The sequence below is a fragment of the Vicugna pacos genome, chromosome 9, assembly GCF_048564905.1.
Source record: "Vicugna pacos chromosome 9, VicPac4, whole genome shotgun sequence".
Lineage (NCBI taxonomy): Eukaryota > Metazoa > Chordata > Mammalia > Artiodactyla > Camelidae > Vicugna > Vicugna pacos.
The window spans coordinates 7265392-7288118 of NC_132995.1; the positions used below are offsets into that span (position 1 = coordinate 7265392).

At 49.8% G+C, this 22727-nt stretch overlaps 1 protein-coding gene across 4 annotated transcripts in view; it reads left to right on the forward strand.

The window, feature by feature from the left end:
- The first annotated feature begins 102 nt into the window (after positions 1 to 102).
- LIG1 (DNA ligase 1) overlaps positions 103 to 22727 on the forward strand; it is a 37062-nt gene continuing 14437 nt past the window's right edge. The window contains exons 1-12 of one of the 4 annotated variants that reach the window (XM_072966755.1): positions 116 to 235; positions 317 to 456; positions 7725 to 7801; positions 9330 to 9416; positions 11703 to 11838; positions 12468 to 12591; positions 15243 to 15338; positions 17043 to 17153; positions 17832 to 17951; positions 18176 to 18251; positions 19808 to 19888; positions 20173 to 20229. In XM_072966755.1, the coding sequence (XP_072822856.1) occupies positions 7785 to 7801; positions 9330 to 9416; positions 11703 to 11838; positions 12468 to 12591; positions 15243 to 15338; positions 17043 to 17153; positions 17832 to 17951; positions 18176 to 18251; positions 19808 to 19888; positions 20173 to 20229 (905 nt within the window). In that variant the 5' untranslated portion in view covers positions 116 to 235; positions 317 to 456; positions 7725 to 7784. Of the gene's footprint in view, positions 236 to 316; positions 457 to 7724; positions 7802 to 9329; positions 9417 to 11702; positions 11839 to 12467; positions 12592 to 15242; positions 15339 to 17042; positions 17154 to 17831; positions 17952 to 18175; positions 18252 to 19807; positions 19889 to 20172; positions 20230 to 22727 lie in introns of all 4 variants that reach the window. The other 3 variants (XM_072966756.1, XM_072966753.1, XM_072966754.1) reach the window with 3 other exon arrangements.

The following is a 22727-nucleotide window of genomic DNA, read 5'->3' on the forward strand; positions in this document are numbered from 1 at the left end:
CGCCCCACTTCACCCTCTTTCCTGGCAGTCTCGTGTCCCGGAAACTACAACTCCCAGCGTCCTCCCTGAGGCGGCGGCCGCGGACGTCTCCCGGGCTCCGCCCCTCGACTCGGCCCCGCCCCGGCCCGCCGAAGTCTGCGCGCGAACGCTGTGGCGCGAATTTGGGACTGCCGTGTAGCGCCGGGCGGTTCCGGGTGTGACGCTCAGGACGGTGGCGCGCGGGGGCCGGCGCGAGGCAAGTGGCACCGCTTGTGCGGGGCTGGAGGGCTGGGGAACGGCGCGCGTGTCATAAACTTGGGGCTCCTGCCTTCGCCAGGTCGGTCGGCTGCAGAGGAGCGGACGTCGGGGACGCTGAGGCAGCCGGAAGCGCGGTGCGGAGGGGAGAGTGCGAGCAGCGGGCCGCTGGAGGGGGCGGGGCGGCGCTGCGTCCGCCGAAGGGACCGAGCCAGGGAGAAGGTAGACGAGGGCCGGATCCCTTGGACTGGGCAAGGTCTGAAGAGAGGCCTGAAGGGGCGTGGTTAGAGAGGGATGAGGGGCGGGGTCAGGGAAAAGCTGTCAGTGGGCGGGGCCATCCGGAAATTCCAAGGACCAGGGAAGGTGGGCTCGACTGGAAGGGGGTGGGGCAAGGGGAAAGTTTAATAGTGGGTGGAGCCGGGGGAAGGGTTGAAGGAGACGGGTCAACTTTAAGAGGGAGGCCGGATTAAATATGGGGGTGAGGTCAGGGAGAAGTCGACGGTGAGATCTCAGGCTACGCAAAGGTCTTAATGAAAGTTAGGGAAACTTTTAACTGGGGAGAGGTCTGGCCTTGTGTGTGCCTGATGAGGGAGCGGAGCCAAGGGAAGAGCAATGAAGGGGTGTGCTGGATAGCGAGAAGGGGACCAAGGCCTGGAAAGAGGTGGGGCCATAGAGAAATTTTCAGGGGCCAAGACAGAGTAGCTGAACGGTCCAGGCTTACTGTTGCTCAACGGGGTGGAGGGAAGGCCATTAGAACTTGGGAAGGGAAGAGAGAAGGATTTTGAGGTCCTTAAGTGAGAGGGAGTCTTCAGGGGTAAGGGCGAGGGCACTTGGCAGGAGAAGAGCATTTGGAAAGGAGAGCTGGCGTCTGAAAGCTCAGGGGGATCAGTGAGAGGAGACGGCAGACAGTGGGATTAAGGACATCACTCCTTGGCCTCTATCCCCATTTCAGCCCCTTTGAGTCTCTGACTTACCAGGTAGCCTGCGAAGAAGGCATGAGGAAAAGGCAGGAAGGACGAGTGTTAATAAAGTGAGATGTCTTAATTTCATCTCTTAGGATCCTCTGCAGATTTCCCCCTCTATTTGCAGAGATTCTGGGAGTCGGGTGGGGGATATTTTAAACAGGAATCCCTGTCGGTCCTCAGAACCGGCACCCTCCGTTTCTTGTATCCATCCTTGACCGGCTGTGTGGCCCCAGACAAGACACTTTCCCGCTCCTGTTTCAGCTTCCTTAGTTGTCTTTGGGAAGATGTTGAGCTGTTTTAAGCCTCAGAGCATCAGGGAGAGTAGCATATTTAGAGAAAATGGGTAAAACATTTCATAGGGGTGGGGTGGGGCCAGAGGGGCAGACAGGTCAGGAAATGTGAGCTTCTGTGAAGTAGAAGAAATGCAGACTTGAGCCTCCTGGCCTGTCCTCCTCAAACTATTCACCACCAGAGACCCTTTCACATTGCTTTTTGTTACCATAGTCTCCAGGTCTGAAAGATCCTGCTTATAAACCCTAAATTCGTTAGGGATGTTTTTGTTACCCCGATTTTTAGTAATCAAAGGACTGTGTGTGGGCCAGTGTATCCGGTCCTGTGGCCATATCACCGAACAAATAGACAAAATCTTTATGGAACTTAGATTTACGTCCTGCACAACTTAATACAGCAGCCACTAGCCACATGTAGCTCTTGAAATTTAAGTTAGACACAAATGAAAAACTCAGCTCCTCATTCGCGCTAGCTGCCTTTCAAATGCTCTGCAGCCACATATGGCTAGGGCTGCCTTTTTGGACAATGCAGATGAGGCACATTTCTGTCATGCATAAAGTTCTGTTCGAAGCACTGCTCTCGAGGGTGAGACAGATTCTCGTTTATAAAGTCAGGCTGTGCTACGTGCTGTGAAGAAAAAGAGTGAGGGGCCAGTACAGCAGGCCAAGGATGGCAGTAGCGGGACCTGAGTCAGTGGCCACCACGGATTTTTTTATATATTAAAAAAAAAAATTACAGATAGTAAAATTTACTCTTTTTGGTATATAGCTTTGTAAATTTTGAAACATGACGTATGTGATCACCACAATCACGGCAGAGAACAGTTCCATCACCCTTAAAAATGATGCCTGGTGCTCCTTCTTTGTAGTCAACTCTTCCCCCTGGCAACCGTGGATCCCGCCCCATCCCTGTAGCGTGTCACTAGAGTGTTCCTTTTTATGGCCAAGTAAGCGTAAACAAAGTTGAGAACATTCTACAATGGACTACTATCCAACAATTAAAAGCACCGTATGATGTACCAGTTTGTTCATCCATTCATCCATTGAAAGACTTTCTTTTTATACAGTTTTTGGTGATTATACGTAGACCTGCTGCTGTAAACATTTGCTTACTGGTTTTTGCGTGAACATAGGATTTCACTGGGTAAATACCTAGGAATGGGCTTGCCGGGTCAATATGCTAAATGTATGCTTAGCTGTTTGAGAAACTGCCAAGCTTTCCATTGGACTTTCCAGTGGGCCGGACTATTTTACACTCCCACCAGAAATGTGTGACAGTTCCAGTTGCTCCACGTCCTCCCCAGCACTTGGTATTGTCACTTGTTTGGTAGTTAAATAATAGGTAGATAGTAGGCTCTGAGATTTTTGACCTGCACAACTGGGTGAAAATAGCTTCCAAGGCTGAGATGGGGAACATTGGAGGAGGAATAAATGTATGTGTGTTTAAGAGTTTGGATTTGGTCCATTGAGTTTGAGATGTTGAGACATCTGGAGAGAGATAATTAGCATAGAAAACTAGAAATAATGAGTCGGTGAGTTTAGAGGGGAAGTCACAGCCAGAGTTAGACATTTTGGGGTCACCATCACAGAGTATGTTTAAGCCGTCAAACAGGATAAGATTTCCAAGGCAGTAGGTGTAAATAGGACAGAGGAGACCCAGGGATTGGGCCTTGGGCACCGCAACAGAAAGTAAGTTGCCGCTGTAACAAATTACCACAAACTGAGGGGCTTTAGCAGTACATGTTTTATTGTCTTACAGAAGTCTAAAATTGGTTTCACTAAAATTGAGGTGTTGGCAAGGCTGCATACCTTCTGGTGGCTTTCCTTCTGGGGCCTTTCAGGAAAAATAGTTTGCTTGCTTTTTCCAGCTTTTAGAGGCCCCCTGCATTCCTTGGCTAATGGCCTCTTCCTCCATCTTCAAAGCCAGCACCATAGTATCTTCAAATCTCTGATTCTAACCCCCTCCTTCTACGTATAAGGATCACTTATAATCACTGGTAGGTGATTACTTTGGGCCCACCTGAATTATCCGAAATACCCTCCCCATCTCAAAACCCTTAACTTCATCGCATCTGCAGAGTCTCCCACCATGTAAGGTAACTACCCACAGGTGTAGGATTAGCCTGTAGACATCTTTGGGGGCCCGTATCTGCTCACCACAGTTACCGAGGAAGAACCGTCACAGGAATCCAGGAAATAGTGGACGCCGAGGTGAGGGTGTGGTTTGAAGGAAGAATTTCAGTGGAGCAAGGAGTCAGTTGTTTCTAATGCTGCTGACCGGGCTGAGATGAGGAGCGAGAAACCACTCTGGATTTAGCAGCCCCCAGGCTCCCAATGACCTTGATGAGCTGGGTCAGCTGAGTGATGGGGGAAAACTTGAACTTGAAGGCTCACGTGGGGATGGGAGGAGAGAGACTGGAGACGGTGCCTTGGGACAGTTCTTTCTAGGACTCTGAAAAGGGGAGCAGAGAATAGGGACAATAGCTGCAGGAGCATGGGGGTCAAGAGAAGGTTTTTGGGTTTTTTTGGATTTTGCTTTTAAGATGGGAGGAACCACTGCAGATTTGTTAACTGAAAAGGATGATCAAGTAGAGAAGTTGAAGATGCAGGCAATAACACAGCATGGGGCTTGAGGAGGTGGAGGGGGCAGGAGCTCCGGTGTGCAGGTGCACAGGTCGAGGGTCTGGCCTTGGATGAGAGCACAGGTGGGTGGGAGGTGGTACCCACAGCTGGGAGGCTGCAGGTGAGCGCAGGCGCAGTGGCACCACAGGTAGATAAAGCTGCGGGAGCTGGTCTTTCTCGCGACTGCTTCCCTGTCCTCAGCCAAGTGAGGGTGAGTGAAACCCGGTCTGGGAGAGCGAGAGACTTGCGTGGTCTGGGGAAATGGAGAGGCTTGTACCGTAGCCCAAAGGAACCCCAGGGACCAGTGCCTCTCAGCTCTCCGGGTGCCGGTCCAGGGTAGCTGGAGGGTTGGGTTGAATTGGCAGCAGTGGGGTTTTGCCCAGTGGGAGACGAAGGGAGGGAGGCGGGAGCAGGTGAGCGATGATGGGTGATAACGGTGCACCGGAATCCAGCCCAGTGAACGGTGGGAGGGAGGACGCGATGGGGCAGGGACGGTGAAAAGAGGAGGGGACAAACCACGGGCTGTAGACTGAGGGAAGGGCGGGGACACTTTTGGAGTTGGGTTCCTAGAGGAAACTGGCTGGAGACTTAGGGGTGGGGGAGAACAGTTTGAAATTGAAATAGAAATTAGCAAATAAATGGTATTTAATGCCAGGGCCCTGAGCTTTGAATGAAGAGACTGGGTTTTAGTGGAGTTTGTTAATTGGTGTATTTGCTCATTCCTTCCTTCGTGTACTCCCGTCTTTGTGTCTGTCCTTTGTTGGAGATGACCTGGCACATCTTCAAGATTGGGGCCCTAGAGCTTTTTCAAGCCAGGGACTAGGTTTCCTTTCCTGTTTGTCCCCAGAGACCAAAAGTCTTGGGAGACGTGCAGTGAATTCTGTGTGAGGCTCTGTTCTTCCTTGTTGTGGGAATGAATCCAGGGGCCCCCTAACTGGGAAGAAAAGATGCCAACATTTACAAAGAATTCACGCACTAGGTAGGTGAGAACTTTCTACAGTGAGGGACTCCTAATAATACTTGAGTGTTTTGAGGGGAAGAGGAGCTGGGTTATTCACTCCCTATTGACTTTAATGAATTCTGAGCTTTGAGCTGTATATGCAAATTCTATTTTTGGTCCCAATTTTAGGTTACTTTTTCTTGTTTGACTCTTACAAACCTTTTCAAACTTACAGGAAAACTTACAGAGCAACTAGGATAACAATGTGCTATCACTTTGATATTACAGCTGTTAACATTTTGCTATGTTTACACCATGTAATTTTCAGAAAAATAATTGTTTATTGTAGAAGTTTCAAACATCCATAGAAGTGAAGGGAGTAGTCTAGTGAATCCGTATGTACCCATTACCCAGCTCCAGGGATTATCAAAATATGTTTATTCTTATTTCATCTATATTCTCCTTAATTCCCCCTCAAAAAAAAACAAACCTGAGTTATTTTAAAGCAAACTTTAGGCATTTACTGAAATATTTTAAGTAATTTACAGACATGACATTTTGTCTTTGTTTATTTCAGCATGCTTCTTTAAGCAATAAAGGCAGTTTCCTTCTTTCTTTTTTAAATTTATTTTAATTAAAAAAAATTTTTCCCCCTTAATGGAGGCACTGGGGATTAAACCCAGGACCTCATGCACGCCAAGCATGCACTGTACCACTGAGCTCTACCCCCACCCTAGAGGCATTTTCTGATATGTGTTTCACAAATAAAAAAATTAACAAAATTGCCTAAGAAAACAAGGTGGTGTGTAGGTAGGACATTAAATAACCCTAAGGCAGGTGTAATAAAGTGAATCACTTCATAGTCTCTTTCAGGTTGTGTTTAAGAGAAAGGCTTGGTTTGGTGCCCGGACTTTCACAGCCCTCTCCAGCACTTGGCTAATTAGGCCTGGGCTCAGAGCCTCCGGCAGCCAACGCTGTTTAACTAGAACCTAATCATCTGGTTTTGTTCTTTTTTCTTTATTCTTGCGGCTGTCTCCTGTTTGTGATGAGCGATGCTCTTCTGTCTGCAGGAGTGACAAGACTGGGAGTGCAGGGCACCTTGGGTCTGGAGCCAGGCTGTCTGAATTTAAAACCTCCGTTTGCCACTTACAAGCTCTATGATTCAGGGCAAGTGATTCAGCCTTTCTGTGCCTCAGTTTTCTTGCTGGGGAAATAGGGATGACAGTTGAGGATGCTTGGTTGGGGGTTCGGGGTGACGTTATCATTGTTACGGTTGCTTTTACCTCAACAGCCCCGAGGTCTAGGGGCTGCCGCCACCTTCCTTGATCCCAGTCCAGAAAGGCTCCTACCTTCCTCATCCTCAAAATGATGGTGGTTAAGGACACAGACGCTGGAGCCAGACACTTGGCTTCAGATCCTGGCAACTCATTAGGCTGTGTGACCTCAAGCAAATTACTCTACCTCTCTGTGCTTCTGTGGCCTCATTTGTAAAATCAGGATGATAGTGAATTGTAGTAGGTTTTGCATGAATTAATTCATATAGACTTGGAATACTGCCTGCTGCTTGGTAAGCACCCCAGTTAGTAAAAAGATGACTCTTTAACAGAAAAAGTAATTAAGTAGAAAAAAAAGGTTTTATGTTGACATGGTAGAAATTGCAGAGGTGCTGTGAGGAATGTCGGAAGGTTGGGAAATAAGTTTTGGAGGAGATGGGAGTGAACCAGGCACAGCTCCCTGGCCCCAGAGCCCACATCTGATTGGGGAGATAAACTCTGAACGCAGTCCGGGGAACACGGGGTTGATGTCCTGTGTGAGACAAGGAAAGTACTGAATAACCACCATGGAGAGGTCAGGAAAGTGAGCGGCTCTTACAAGCGCCTTTTGTTGGTACATCTTCCTGTTAGATGAAGAGCAGGCTCTGTGTGGAAGAGGAGATGTCTTGTCTTGTTCTCTGAGTTGTAACTTTCACGTTACTAACAAATCTCACCAGCATGTCATTTTGGTCCATAAAAACAGGAGTTTCTTCCTGACAGGGGAAGTCACGTTTCTGATTTCGTGGGCTTTTTTCCTTCTGAAAGGAGGTGTTGACACAAATAGTCAACAGATGATCTACACTAGGAATAGAAAAGAGTATTCTCCGAGCCAGACTGAGAACGCTAGCCCGCGAAACAGCCTCTCTGATAGCTCCGGGGAACCGCTCCGGGGAAGCCTGGTTTTCAGCACAGGTTTACATCTTGTTAGAACAAAGAACATACAGTAGACACGACCAGGGGTACATTCCTTCAAGGTTTCAAAAAGAAAAAAAAAAAAGATGAGCGTGTGCATAGCGAGTCAGCATGGCCTTGGCCATGGGAAGGGGCCTTGTCTCTGGAGGGCTACCTGCCTGGGGTAGTAGGAAGGGGGGTGTTTACCTCTGTCCTCAGAGTGGACATGTTTTACTCCTGGTAAATGCATTCTTACTACCCTTTAATTGGTTAAAGCAGATGTACAATGTCTGTTTGACAGGCCATGTGGCAGGCTGTTCGAGTTAGCATGAAGTTCAAACCAAATCAGGTGTACCCCAGAGCGATGGCCCCACACCTTGCGATGTGGAAGTTTCTCCCATCAGAGGTGTATGTGTTTTGATCTCCGCACAATCAATATCCTCACCAAGTGTTTGGATGTCTGTTTCAGGAGCAGCGGAGCAGAGGAGAGGAGGAGGAGAGGGGAGGGGAGAATTCGGAAGCCGCCATCATGCAGCGAAGTATCATGTAAGCATCCCACCCGCATCCCACCGCCACCCCGCCCGCCACCAGCCCCGCTCTCCAGCTCCCTGCACCTCTCTAGCCCTGTGCCTTTTCTTAGAAGATCTCGGGTTAGTCTCCATAGAGGAGTTTGCAGGAGTTGAGCAGAATGGAAAATGGGGAGTGGGGTAGGATAGTGACTGAAATTTTTAGTCGCTAGGTTCAGAACTGCTAACTCAGTGTTTCTCAGTCAGGGGCAGTTTTGCACCCCATGGAACGTTTTGGGTTGTCACAACTTGGGGAGGAGGGGTTCTCCATTAGTCTCTGGTGGGTAAAGGCCAGGCGGGCTGCTCAGCATCCTGCAAAGCACAGGAGAGCCCCCTCAGCAAAGAACTGTCTGGCTGGAGATGCCCGGGGTGGGAAACCCTGCGCTAACCCAAGCTGGCTTCAGGAAAAACAGAAAAGGAATCCCTCGTCTCCTGGAGTTAGGGGGCAGATCCAGTTGTCCCAACTTTGTCCCTGGGAATCTTTCTCCATTGTTCGGCTCTGCTTTCTTCGATGTTGTATCGCTCTGGCGGGCCCCCTTCCCTGAGCTTGTGGCAGCGTAGGGTCAGCAGCCCCAGTGGAAAGAGGTGGTCTCTCTCCCTGCTGTCCCAACAAGATCTAGAGTCAAGTTTTGTTGGCCCCTCTCGGACTGCATGCCAGTCCCTGAACCAGCCACTGTCCCCCCGGGGATGCAGTACCTTGACTGGCTAGGTCTGGGGCAGGTGCCCGCCCTGGTTGTCGGGGAGAGGGCAGCCCCAAGCAGCCCACAGAGACTGAGAGAATTTAGGGGAAGGTGTGTCCCAAGAGGAACGTGGAGGGCCGTTCCCAGGAGGGAATGGGTCCTAGACAGATCCGGACAAGGACGTCACCCCAGAGACCTGGGAGCTGGTGGCTCACACAGATCCCAGGCTGCATTTTTCTCAGGTGATGAGAAACCTGGGGACAGTCTCTCCTGGGGTGATAGCACTTTTGATTGCTTTCTGTCACCTTGCTGGATTATATTTGATTTTTTAAAGAGAAAGTAAACTCTTAATGTTGGAGTTATTTTAGACGTACAGAGGAGTTGTAAAGGCACCTGTCTTTTCCAGAACACTTAACACCTCCGGACATTTTATATTTAGCTACTTGCTTAATATTTGCCTCCCCCACCAGTGTCGGCCCCTCGAGGGCAGGGGCTTTATGTGTCTGGGTCGCTGCCGGGGCCCCTCGGTTCCCAGGACAGGCCCTGGCACGTAGTGACTGCATAGCTAATACTTGTGGAGTGGACACTGGGGTGTGTCATCTCTCAGGTGGCGGGTGAGTTGGGAAAGGCAAATAAGTGGAATGTTGCCTCTCTATCTGAGCCTCAGTTTCCCTATCGGTCGAAGGGGGTTCTTTGAAATCTTATCTTGCTTGCTGGGATGTTTCTTGTGTTTCTGTGGGCATAGAAATCTGTAGAATGTGGCACCTGTGGGAGGGGTTATTGGTACTGTTATAATTCCTGTTTTTGCCCCCTCTTCTGCTCCTCCAGGTCATTTTTCCAGCCCAAGAAAGAAGGCAAAGTGAAGAAGCCAGAGGAGACATCCAACAGCACCAGAGAAACAGAGTCCCCTCCAAAGTACGTTCTGGGCCTGGGTGTGGGGAGTCTGTTCCTTCATCAGTCAGGACTCTCTTGGCTGCAAGAGTTATAATCCCAACTAGAGATGTATCGGGGCCCCACAGGGAAAGTTTTGACTCCAGTAACTGGGAAGGTCAAAGGTGGGTTCAGCTTCAGGCACAGCTGGATCCAGGGCCTCAGAGTTGTCTTCAGGGCTCTGTCCTGGTGTCTTGACTTCATTCTGGAGCAGACTTTCCCCATGAAGCAGAGAACCTGCCATTGGCTGCGTCCAGTGGAAGAGAACAATGTTCTCTCCTCCAGCATCTTTGTCACAGGTTCTCAGGAAGACCCTGTCCCTGGACCAGTCAGCTTTCCAGATCGTGCACTCAAGGTAGATTCCGCTCACATCCCCAGTCTGGGGCCTTGGGCAAGTACCTTCACTTCCGGGCCCCAGCTTCCTCATGGGTAACAGAGTATCACGATCTCTATCAGGCTTTCTGTGTGGATTTGATGCATTAACACACTAACAGAGAAAAGTGCCTGCTTCACCAAAGACGCTCAGTAAGCGCTAAGAATCACGTCATAATTTCTCAATACTCTTGATTTTTCTATCGGCACCTTTTGCGTTTACATTGCTATCTATACACGCTTTGGTTATTTTATTTTCTGCGGAATATTTTAGTTTCTTGAAAAATAGAGATCATACGTGTATATTGTTTCTCGACTTGCTTTCTTCAGCAACAGTATGACTTAGAGATTTTTTTTCCCACTCGTGAGCACAGAGGGCCATCTGATCCCTTTCACTTTCTGCTTTGTGTTCCATTTTATGGGTATACTGCAGAAATTATTTAGCATTCCCCTACTGATGGATATTTAGGTTGTTTCCAATTTGGGGCTGAAACAATCTACTCTGCAGTGAATAGTCTAATGTGTGATTCCTTGGGCGCACGTGCAGATAGTTTTTCCAAGCACAGATACCCCTAGGCGGACGCACACATGGTAATTGTTCATTCGTCAACTCAGAGAAGTGGGTAAAGTAAAAACTTTGAAGTCCTTTCAGAATTCACTCCCCAGAGGAACTGCTATTACCAGTTTGAGTCGTATCTTTCCATACCCTGTTTATATGCAGTTAAACATACATGCACCTAACACAGTTATCAACACATAGTAGGTGCTCAGTAAATATTTGTCCCACATTTGTATATTGGATAGCAGGGACTCTTATTTTGATCACTGTTATATCTCAAGGAGCTGGTACAGGCCTGTCATCTAACAGATAATAATATACACCTTTAATTTATTTTTAAATAAGAAAAGCAGGATTGTTGTGTATGCAAGTTGCAGGTATATACTGGCAAACATTCATGCACTTTTTATGTTCGTAGAGTCCTACTATATAGATTCATTTATTCAACAAATAACTACTGAGTATCTCCTGTGTGCCCGGTACTGTTCTAGACCCTGTGGGGTTAGCAGTGAGTAAAATCAACAGCCACTCCTCTCGGAGATTTGACAGCCTGCTTGCTTTCCCCACAGAAAACATCTCAGAGCCAAGTGCTTCCTATAAACCCACTTTATTCTTTTTGATGATATTCTGTAACATGCTTGTGCCATCATTGACCTGTAAGGAGTGGTCTGTGTACACCTTGGTCTCTGTCCAGACCGCGAGCTCTGAGTGCAGAAAGCAGTAGGAATCAGCTGTATTCTCAGCCCCTTAAGAGACCTCTACCAGCGTGCACGTCACACTTTATTTTGACGGTGGCCTGTGTCACTGGCAGCCTCCCCCGACTTTCCTCCTCTCATGCTCTTATCTGCATCATCCAAGCAAGTCAGAGTACCAGGGGTCAGACAGCAGTGAGGACAGGCAGTCAGGAACAGGTGGCATGCCTCAGTCAGAACGCTTACATCCTGTTGGTCTGAACTCATCACGTGTCCATACCTAACTGCAGGAGTGGCTGGGAATTATAGTCCCTAGCTGAGTGGCCATGGACCTAACTAAAACTCAAGGAGATTATATGACCAAGTGAAAGAAAGTAGGTCACTAGGTGGATGTTGGAGGACAGTCTCTGCCCTAAGTAAGGACATCACCTTCTCAGCATTGCCCACTGCAGCGTGGGCACAGGGGAGACCTCCAGAGATGTGGGAGGGATGGATGACTAAGAGTATATGCTGAGGAGGCCCCTGGAAAATGTTCATTGAATGCTTGAAAGGCAAGGAGGGAAATGAAACGTAACGAAGGGGCTGGAGTGTTCTGGGCAGGGTCCCCACTCTGCCTGCTGGAAAAAACCCATTTTTCTCGCCTTCCAGGGCGGCTCTGAAAGAGCGGAATAGAATGGTGCCTGAGGGCGACTCTCCAGTGAAGAGGCCAGGGAGGAAGGTGGCCCGGGTCTTGGGCAGCGAGGGGGAGGAGGAGGAGGAAGCCCCCTCACCCCTCAAAGGCCAGGTAAGCTGCCTGCCCATTTTTATCAGAAGAAAACGTCATTCCCACTGGGCTTTGGAACTGAGGGCAGCAGCTGCTCAGGAGAACTGGAGATAGCGCTCCAGAAGGTGGAAGAGCTGAGGGGTTGTGCGTGGTCCACACGCCCCTAACTCCGCCTCGGCCAGGGTCAGCCAGGCTGCTTCTATACTGTTGCTTGTCGTCCCTAGACTTCCTTGTCCAAGTGAATACCCACATTCAACCAGTGGGAAGAGCTGGGCACCCCACTTGCCCTTAACTGAATGTTATTTGAACCAAGGGAAGTGTACATTATCTCCCCTTACATTGCATCATGTAGACCTAGGGCTCTTGGCCACACCTACCTGCAAGGCACCCTGGAAAATGTCTATATCATGCCTAGCTAAAAATCAAAGATTCTGTAACTTTAGAAAAAGAATTGTTATTGGGGTCCATGATAGGGACATCTGGGACTATGACACTATGCAGGTGGGTAGAGTGATGGCCCAGGTAAGAGGGGATGAGGCCTGAACTGGGGCTAAGTCCCTCTGTAGTCTCAAGTGTTTGGAAGATGACTTAGCTGAGTGCTCCCTCCTTCTTCCCCTCACTCAAGAATTGCTCTTTCTCACCCCTTCCAGAAGCCTGCACCAGACTCTCCACAGAACTCCCCTCCCCATCCTGTCACACTTCCCAAGAGCCCTTCCCTCTCCAACACCTCTCCAGCAGTCCTCTCCCCACCGGCGATCCCAAAGCGTCGCACAGGTAATGACCCCCCAGCCCTGCCCCTTCAGTTGCCTGACTTTGTCCGCCCTTGGGTTTCTGTGTCATCCGGCCACCCTCACGACAGCTCTGAGCTTAGTCTTGTGGTAAAGAGCACGGCTCCACCATCCACTGGCTGTGTGACCTGGGGCAAAGGACTTACCTTCTCTGAGCTTTATCTGTAAAACAGATGATAATTACAGCACCTACCACATAGAAGTGTGGGGAGGATTAAAAGTGAACACGTGTGAAGTGCTTGGAACTGGGCTTGGCCCATAGTGAGTGTTCTGTAAATGTCTGTTGCTTTAATTGTGATTATGTGCAGTGATGGAATTCACTGTGGGAGCACAGGGGAGGGGTCATGACTCGAGGGGGACTTGTAGAAGAGAGCTTAGCCCAGCTGAGCCCTGAAGGACAAAAACAGGGACCAAGAAGGGAGGAGTTCCAGGCAGGGGGAGTGCGAGTTGAGAAAGCCCTTTGGGGCTGCAAGTGGGTTGGTGTGCTGGTCCTCAGAGCACAAGGTTGGGGACAGCCAGCCGTGAGACTGGAGAAGGTCTGTGAATGCCAGCCTGAGGAGGGGTGTCTCTGTGCCCAGGGAGCTTGGGGAGATTTTGTAGAGGCTCGGAGCGACCCCCAAGTGATGCAGGGTGATGTGACTCACTGAGGCCCTGAACCGTTTGGGTGTGACTGAGGAACTGAATTTGTAATGCTGTCTCATTTAAATTTGAAAGCAATGCTGAATTCTGTTATTAGAGACTTCCAGGTACATTTGGAACAACTTGGATAAGTGAGTCTCCCTTTTCATGGTAAATTCTATGAACTCTAAATGCAGATGGAGTAATTCTGATGAAAATTGAGCCCCTAGTTGAGATGTCCTTGTAAGTGCATCAGATTTTGAAGACTTAGCATAAAAAAAGAATGTTAATAACGTCTTTTAATGTTCAAAACATGTTGGAGTCATAATATTTTGGATATATTGGGTTCAGGGAAACTGTATTATGAAAACTAAGCTCACTTGGTTTTTTCCCTTTTTCTCAATGTAACTACTAGGAAGTTTAAGATGTAGGTGGCTCACCCTGTATTTCCATGGGGTGGGGCTGGTGTGAGAAATAGTAGTGGTGATACCAGGCGCAGGCGGAGCTCAGGGTTGAGCCAGCCCGCAGGAGGTGATGTCAGGGCTGAGTCGTGGAAGATGGCTTAGGGTTGGCTGCATTAAGAAAGGGCAGCTGGGAAGTGTTGCAGCCGAGAAGGACACGTGCAAATACCTCGGGGTGCACTGTGCAGAGGCCTCAGGGAGGGAACAGCGCGGCACGTCGCGGAACCCCATCACCTCAGTGTTCTGGAGAATCAAGTGCGATTTGAGGAGTAGGGAGCGTTTGTGGGTAGTGTGTGGGAGACACGAGGCAGAGAGGGCAGCAGGCACCAGCTCCCAAGGGGCCTGGCGTGCGGGGCTGCGCCTGGGTCTTGCCCTGGGGGAGCTGGGAGCCCTGGGAGGGCTGCAAGCTGGCAGGGCCACTGCGGGAGAGGTGGTCATAATGGGATAGCGGAGCGGCTCAGGCCCTGCCGGCAGCTCAGGGCCGACACTGAGCTTGGCCCTGGGAGGGGGCGGTGTCAGGGAATTCCTTTTAGAGGCAGTGACATCTGACCCTTGTCTCAGAAGGCCACTGAACAGCGGGTGTGAAGACGCAGAGGTGTGACATGGCCTGGTGTGTTTGGGAACAACAGCAGTTGAGCGATATTGGGAAATAAAGGGGACTGTCATGTAGGAAGATCACAGGGTTCGGCGGGGAGAGGTTGGAGAGGACAGGGTGGCTAACAAGTGACTTCATCCTGGAGTGCGGTGGGAGGAGGGGAGGGCCGCGGCCCGCCGTGGCTGGCAGAAGGTGGCTCGGGGGCCGTGTGCAGGAGCCACTGGGGTCCGGGAGACCAGGGAGAAGGTGAGAGAGGATGAAAATGATGACAGCCGCCTCTTAGTGTGTTCCTCACCGTGTGTCAGTAGCTTGGTTTGGCGTCTTCTAGAAGCAGGCCCTGAAGCTCTGAAACAAGAATTCAAGTGTGAGCCGTCTCTTTGGGAAGTGCGGAGAGCACAGACGGGGAGGGACTCTGGGACGGGGAGGCAGCTGTGAGCAGCTGGAGCTCAGTGGGTGAGGAGGCTCTGGGCCTCAGCGTTGTCCACGCAGGCACGAGGAGCCGGGGTGTTGTTACCCCGACTCCATCAGTCACTGGCTGAGGGCCCCTCCCAGGGCCTTGATTCCCTGCTGCTTCCGGACTTCCAAGGATCCGGAAAAGCTGTCTGGGCCCCACAGAGATGGTAAGACCCTAGGGATGCAGGCGGGGCACCGGGCGCATCTGCTGGAGTCTGGTCCTGGGCCAAGCATGGTCCATCATGGTATAACATTGTTCCCTTGGTGGGACTGTGCCCATCCTGCGGTAAGGGAGGGCGAGGCACAGAGAGATTAAGTGACCCACTCATGGACACACAGCCAGGGAGCAGTGAAGCCTGAAGGACGAGGCCTGCGCCGGGGCAGTGGCTGTGGGCAGGCAAGGGGGACAGGGGCCTAGGGCCTTCTCGGGAGCCCCATCACCACGGAGTCTGAGCTCACTGGGGCCGGTGGGCCAGCGAATAGCTCACACTGAGCCCTTCGCCTTCCCAGCCCGGAAGCAGGTTCCTAAACGGACATTTCTGGAAGTCCTGGAAGAGCAGAGCAAGGACAAGGTCACAGAAGCCAAGAAGAAGAAGGAGGACAAAGGTGAGGCATGGGGGGTCGGGCGGGGGAGGAAGGGAAACAGAGACTCTGGGGCAGGGGTCCTGGAAGGATGGGGGCCTGTCTAAGAGGACAGAGTGTGAGGACCCCACTGATTTGATGCCTCTGTCCAAGAATCCATACTTGTCCGCCAGAGTCCCACACCCCAACATGGGGATTTTTGTTAGCAAAGCTTTTTGGAGTGTATTCGTTTGGCCATCTTCCTTCAGTGTTAATGCATACACAGTTTCCTGGTTTTCTCTTCTATTTTTATGTTTATTGTATGGAAAACACTTTCCTTTACATGGTTTGTTTTTATTGTAAATTTTACCAGAAAGCAGAGAAGTTCCCAACCTTCCAGTGCCCTTTGTGTCTTAGTGATTTTTTTCATGGTGCCCCAAGGCCAGTGCCTTCACTGTTCCATTTATTAAGTTACGTCCAAACAACCATTTATGTTCTAGCAACTTGGGCATTTGAGAAAATAATACACATACATGGAAAGGAAAAATGCTGTTTGATCTTAAATATTCTTATTCTTAAATAATCACAATTACTTACTAATAGAATGTCACCTGGGCACTGCACAGTTTCTCAAACTTTGGAATCCAGTTGAGAACCGCCATGCTCACTTCCTGCTCTGTGTTGATTTTTGTGCACTGCTTGGTTTTTTGTCACGCCGAGTACCCAGCTTTGCAGAAAGATAGCGTCAGGAATTGCAAAGAAAAGTGATCTAATTGTGATTAGACTACCTGAAGCTAGTTGTTTATATGGTGTCCAACAGATGTCACTGGTCTCCCTTGAAAATGTCAGATATCCTGCTGTGTCCCCGTGGCTTCCCTGAATCTTGGTGCACTCGGGGAAGCACAGCCAGGAAGTCCCGAGCCGCTGATCATCTAGGCCTGCATGAGATCAGAAGGCTTGTAGCCTTTGCCACTGTTGGTTTGTGTGTGTGTTTAATAAAAGGTCCTTATTAAGCTCCTCTTTCCCAAGGAAGATTTGAATTTGGTGGAGATCTGATTTCCTGTTGGCCGTTTTCAATCAGTAACAAATTTTAGGGGGAGGATATAGCTCAGTGGTAGATTGCACGCCTAGCGTGCACGAGGTCCTGGTTTCAATCCCCAGCACCTCCATTAAAAAATAAATAAGTAAACCTACTTACCCCCCCCCCCGATAACTAGTTAATTAAAAAAATTTTAAATAACCCCATTTTAAAAAGTAGTAATAATAAATAATCACCTCTCCCCCCAAAAAACATTTGGTACAAATTTTACTGTCGATCGTGCAGTTTTAGCCATTGTCTGTATCTGGGGGCGTGGTGGTGGGTGGTTTCTTTCTACGAAGGCAGATTTTTTTTCTTAAGTTAGTTGATGCAGTTTTTATTATTACTTAATAATAGCTTTAAAATAAAGCTTTATGTTTATCTCTAAGAAGTTTCTCATTTGCATATTGAACCCCTTCCAAGTCTATTTCGCGGTGAATCATTCTGAAATAATGGTTTATAAGGGAAGACTGGCCCTCTCTATTTCCTAGCTGTACGGGCGAACACTGGGGTTGGTCACCCCAGAGGAACCCAGGAGCGGGCTCTCACCCCCCTGTCACTTTACAGTCCAGTCAGCCCAGTGCAGAACAAATGGGATCAGTGCCTTGGGAATTGAAATGCCCTTGAGGGGTCATAGTGACTTCCTGCCGTCTGACTTTTCTGCCTGTCAGCAGAACTAGAGACCCCATTGGAAAGCCTCACGGAGCCTGAAGTGGGCAAAAAGGAGGAGGCAGATGCGAAGGAGCAGCCCACGACGCCCCCCAGACCCCGAGAGACCCCCGGTGAGTTTCTGATGCTCTTCTTCCTGCAGCCCCATCTCTCTGGTTTTGGGGTCAGAGGTCTTTGGAAGACAGGGAATTTAAGTAAGACCTAGATGAGCTAAGCCTTATATAAGATCCTCAAATGTGTTGTTTAAATGCAAATTCTAGGGAAATCATGGGTTCTATTACTGTGACTGTTTTTACTGTTGTGATCCTCCCACAGAATATATCTTCCAGACATCATGGGCACTCAGTGTTATTAACTGAGCAGTGGTTTTTTTAAAGTTAGAAAGCCAGGCTGAGGAGCAAGATCTTGGAGGTTGGGCCTGCCCTCACGGGCCAGAGAACAACCCACGTAGTCCCGGCGTCCAGAGACTCCCGTGGTAGAAAGAACGCAGTGGGGACACCTTCAGGATGCAGAATCCTGTCTGACGTTCTGCATCTGCAGGAGCAGCAGGACCCTTTCCTTCTTACAGTGCTTACAGGGCCGGTATTTCTTTTTACCACTATCCGTCAGTCTCCAGTGTCAGGCCAGATGCTAGAATTCCGTTCGTTAGCACTGAAGCATCGGGCCCAAGAGGCTCAAAGCCGATACTGTGGAAAGGAAAAGGGCAGAGTTGGTGATGTTTTCCATCTGTAGGGTCAGAATGACGGGGATTAAAAAAGAAAAGTCTCAGGGTCTGACCCCTCCTGCTTTAGAAGCCGAGCCCCCGACAGAAAGTGTTTGCAAGCCTGAGATGGCAACGAAGCAGGGACCACAGGAGGACGGCCAGACACAGCCTCCCCGCCCAGCTGCCAAGACACTCAGCAGTTTCTTCTGTGAGTTTCTCTCCCTCACTCCGGGTAGCATAGGGAAGAGAAGGGGGGTCTTCGTCCAGAGACAGGAATCCCTCCTGCCCTCCTGCAGGTGAGAAAGTCTGACTGGCCTCTCCTGCCATATCGCCGTCTCCCCGAGCATTGGGGTGATGCTGGCTGGAGAGGGGTCAGCAGGTGGGGGCTATCGGAAGGAGGAAGGACCCACAGTTTCCTGGCTTCATTCCCAGCCCCCCGAAAGCCGGCAGTCAAAAAGGAAGCTGAAGAAGAGGGACCTGGCTCTGTAAGAAAGGAGGCAGCCAAGGGGTGAGTCAGTATCTGCTGCCCAGCAGAGAGGACAGTGGATTGAAAAGAGTAACGCTCTGGGTCCGGGATTTCCCGATCTGGTTGTAGGTGGGCCTCCGAAACAGGCAGACAAACACCACCAGTTCTTTCAGCTTCGCAATTTCCTGATCAAGATTTAATTCTTCCAATCGTAATGTTTCAGGGATTCTTTTTAGTCAGTTTACAATGTTGTGTCAATTTCTGGTGTACAACACAATGTCATACATGGATATACATATATTCATTTCCATATTCTTTTTCACCATAAGCTACTACAAGATATTGAATATATTTCCCTGTGCTATACAGTATAAACTTGTTTATCTATTTTGTATTTACCAGTTGGTATCTGCAAATTTTGAACTCCCAGTTTATCCCTTCCCACCCGCCTACCCCCTGGCAAGCACAAGTCTGTATTCTGTGTCTGTGAGTCTGTTCCTGTTTTATATATAAGTTCATTTGTCTTTTTTTTTTTTTAATTCCACATATGAGTGGTATCATATGGTATTCTTCTTTCTCTTTCTGGCTTACTTCACTTAGACTGATATTCTCCAGGGACATCCATGTTGCTGCAAATGAAATTATTTCATCATTTTTATGGCTGAGTAGTATTCCATTGTATAAATATACCACGACTTCTTTATCCAGTCATCTGTCAGTGGACATTTAGGTTGTTTCCATGTCTTGGCTGTCGTAAATAGTGCTACTGTGAACACTGTTGTGCGGGTGTCTTTTTGAATTAGGGTTCCATCTGGATACATGCCCAGGAGTGGAATTGCTGGGTCATATGATAGGTCTATTTTTAGTCTTTTGAGGAATCTCCACACTGTTTTCCACAGTGGCTGCACCAAACTGCATTCCCACCAGCAGTGTAGGAGGGTTCCCCTTTCTTCACAGCCTCTCTAGCATTTGTCATTTGTGGGCTTTTGAATGATGGCCATTCTGACTGGTGCGAGGTGATACCTCATTGTAGTTTTGATTTGCATTTCTCTGATAATTAGTGATATTGAGCATTTTTTTCATGTGCCTGTTGGTCATTTGTATGTCTTCCTTGGAGAATTGCTTGTTTAGGTCTTCAGGGATTCTTAACATCAGTTTTGCACCCTAGTTGAGACCTCACTAGTGAGATTACTGTGAGTGGCACACTTTAGCTCGAGGCTGCACTAGGAGCGGTGCCCTCGCCTGGAATGCTCTTCTCTCTGATGCCCTGTGCCCTCCCTCACGTCACTCTGCCCAAACGCCTCCTCTCTGGGCTTCCCCAGCCACCCTCTGAAGTAGCACGTACCATCCCACTTTCTTCCTCTACTTGGCTTTGTTTTGTTCTCTGAAATATTTTTTAATACCTGAAATTATTTCTTTGCTTTTGTTTTGTTGGTTTGTTTTCCCTGACTCTCCACCAGCTTGTGAGCTCCAGGTTAGCAAATTATTTTCCTTCACTAGGACCTGGCACTTAGTAAGTGCTCAATAAATGTTAGCTGGAGGAATGACTTCGCATTGACCTCGGCATCTCCCCTGTAATACCACTGTTCCCTCCACAGACACCTGGACCCACCCAGCTACAACCCGGCCAAGAACAACTACCATCCCATTGAAGACGCCTGCTGGAAGCCAGGCCAGAAGTGAGGCTTCTTCCTCCCCAGATTGTCCTCCTTCAGCCCCTGTCACTGCAGGAGGCCCTCTACTGGTGGCCGCAGGGGGAGGAAACTGTCCAATCTCTCCCTTCCGTGTTTTGGGGACACGGTGGGCAGCACTGGAGGGCACAGAGAGGAAACCCTGGGCAATGGGCAGCAGAGTTGCGGATGTGCTCTGGGAGACCAGCAAGGCTGTCCCCAGGGAGGTGTGGGGAGGCAGGAGGGGCAGCGTGCGTGTGCACACCACTCTTGTGTCTCTTTTCCTCCCCAAGGGTCCCTTACCTGGCCGTGGCCCGGACCTTTGAGAAGATCGAGGAGGTTTCTGCTCGGTAATTAACCAAGCCTGCCTGGCGTGGGCGGGAGGGGCGGAGACTCCGGCTCTGTCCCTCTGCCGGTCCCTGTGCCTCCAGCTGCTTAACCCTTCTGACCTCTCTTCTCTCGCACCCTCATCCTCACCCTCACGCCCAAGATCACAGACCACAGGAGCAGCCACGGGCCCTGTGGAGGCCCAGGCTCGGAGGGACCATGCCATCATTTCTGCCTCGTTTGTTAGTCAGAGGAAGGCGTGAGGGTGAGCCCAGATTCTGGGGATGGGAAAACAGCCTCCACCTCCTGATGGCGGAAACTTAATCTACCCTAAGAAATCAGAAGTGGCCACAGCCTTGCTGACCTTTCTCAGCCTGTGTGAAGAAGTCCAGGTCTTGTTTGTAGTGAGAACTCCACTCCCAGTGAGGCTCTGGGCCTGCCCAGACCTGGTCCTCCCCCTCCCACCCCATCCCCAGGCTTTTCTCCTTGTCTCCCCCGCCCCCACTCCCCCTGTGCATTTAGTTGATGTCAGGGTTATTGTGGGGTCTGCCTCCTCTGCTCCTACTGTTGCTGTTTTCAGAGGCTCTCTTCACTTTACTTTAAGCAGATCTCAGCTTGTTTGAACTGCTTGGTGCTGTCCCTTCATTTTCACATTTCACACGTTCTTTTTCACTTCTCCAACATTTAGACTATCCCTGACACATTATTCTTGCAAATGTGTGTCTTGGTGAATGTGGAGTAACCTCACCTGGGGCGTAAACCCTACAACGGAATCGCAGGGCACCAGGGGCGCAGGAAGGGCCTTGGATGCCAGGCTGAGGGGCTCACAAGGGCTGCGGAGTGAGGTCCGATGAGCCAAAGCCCTGCCCTGGGTCCCGACAGGTCTGGGAGTGGGCCCCACTCTGCTTCTTCCTGGCTGTGTGACAGCAGGTAGGCGGCCTGACCTCTCTGAGCTGTGGTCTCTCACTAGTAAAGTCTTGATTATCTGTCTCAAGGTTGCTGTGAGAACTGTGAAGTGAAAAAGTGACATGGTGTGGCATTTAGTTTCAGGAGAGACTGTCCAAAATCCCTTGGCTCAGGAGAACTGCGGGAGACTGTTCAAACCCCATCATCTGAAATCAGAGGGTTTAAAATTTTTTTAAACTCTATGGAAATAATTTTAGACTTACAGGAAAAGTGCAGAAATAGTACAGAGTGTCCCCATCCACCCTGACCTACTTCCTCTCGTGTTCACATCTTACATCAACATAGGAGACAGACCAAAACCAGGACGTTAACGTCAGTACAGTCGTCCCTCTGTGTCCATGGGGAATTGAGTCCATAACCCCCTGCGGATGCCAAAGTCTGGGGGTGTCAAGTCCCCTGCATAAAGTGGCAGGGTACAGCTGGCGCTCCATGTCGGCCGGCTGTCCGTGCCTGTCGGGAATCTACAGACCGTTTGGATTTTGCTAGCTTCTTTGCGTGCAAGGCCAGGATCCACTGAGTTTAGCTGTCCCACCTCTCATCTCCTTCCTCCCCGACAGTTCCTCTGTCTTTATCCTTCCTCACCTCGACACTCGTGAGGAGTCCAGCAATTTCAGAGAATGTCTCTTGTTCAGCTTTGCTGTTTCTTCGGGAGGCGATGCGTCTTCCGTCGGGAGGTGCTTTCTCACAGCCTCCTTTCAGAGCTCGTGCCCCTGGGTGACACGGCTCTGGGACCATCGTCCAGGCATCTCCACCGTCCATTTGCCGAGCTTCCCTCTGTGAGTTTCCCAGGTGTCTTGTTGGGATGCTCTTTGAGTCTCTGCAAGGACTCTCTCCTCAAGCTCTCGCCCGCTAATTCTGGCCTCTGAGTGAGTGTCCTAGGACTGCCGACCCAAATGACCGCAGACCCGGTAGCTTCCAACAACAGGAGTGTGTCTTCTGTATTTTATAAGGACTCAAATCAAACTCAGGGCCCGCCCTAATCCAGGATGATCTCGCCTTGGTCTTACCTGAGTTACACCCGCCGAGACCTTGTTTCCAGTTAAGGCCCCCCTCTGAGTTCCTGTGTGGACATGAGTGGGGATGCTGCTCCGTCCACCGCAGCGTCTGGTGCCGGGTCTTCCCCGTCACAGTTAAGTCCGTGGTGATCCTGTGTTTCTCACATCGCTTCTGCCTTTGTTAACAGGACTTCTTAAGAAACACAGAGCTTGTCTTTTCAGTGAGGCCCTCCAAGTTTGCCAACAGTAAACCCAGACGTTTCCACAGTTGCTGTGACACAGACAGAAATATTTTATTTTTAGAGGCAGCACAGCTTGGGAGCTGGGAGCGCAGGTCCTCGAGCAGACGGGCTTGGTTTGGTACTTACGAGCTCTGTGACCTTGGGCAAGTTACATAGTCCTGCTGTGCCTCAGTTTTTTCATCTGTGAAATGGAATAATAATACCTGACTTGGGGAGGTGTGAGAATTCAGGGAGTTAGGGAATGCTGCCGAGGGCTTAAAACCCGTGCCTGGAAAATGATCCGTCCGCATCGGTGGTTATTTCTCTGTAGATGATGGT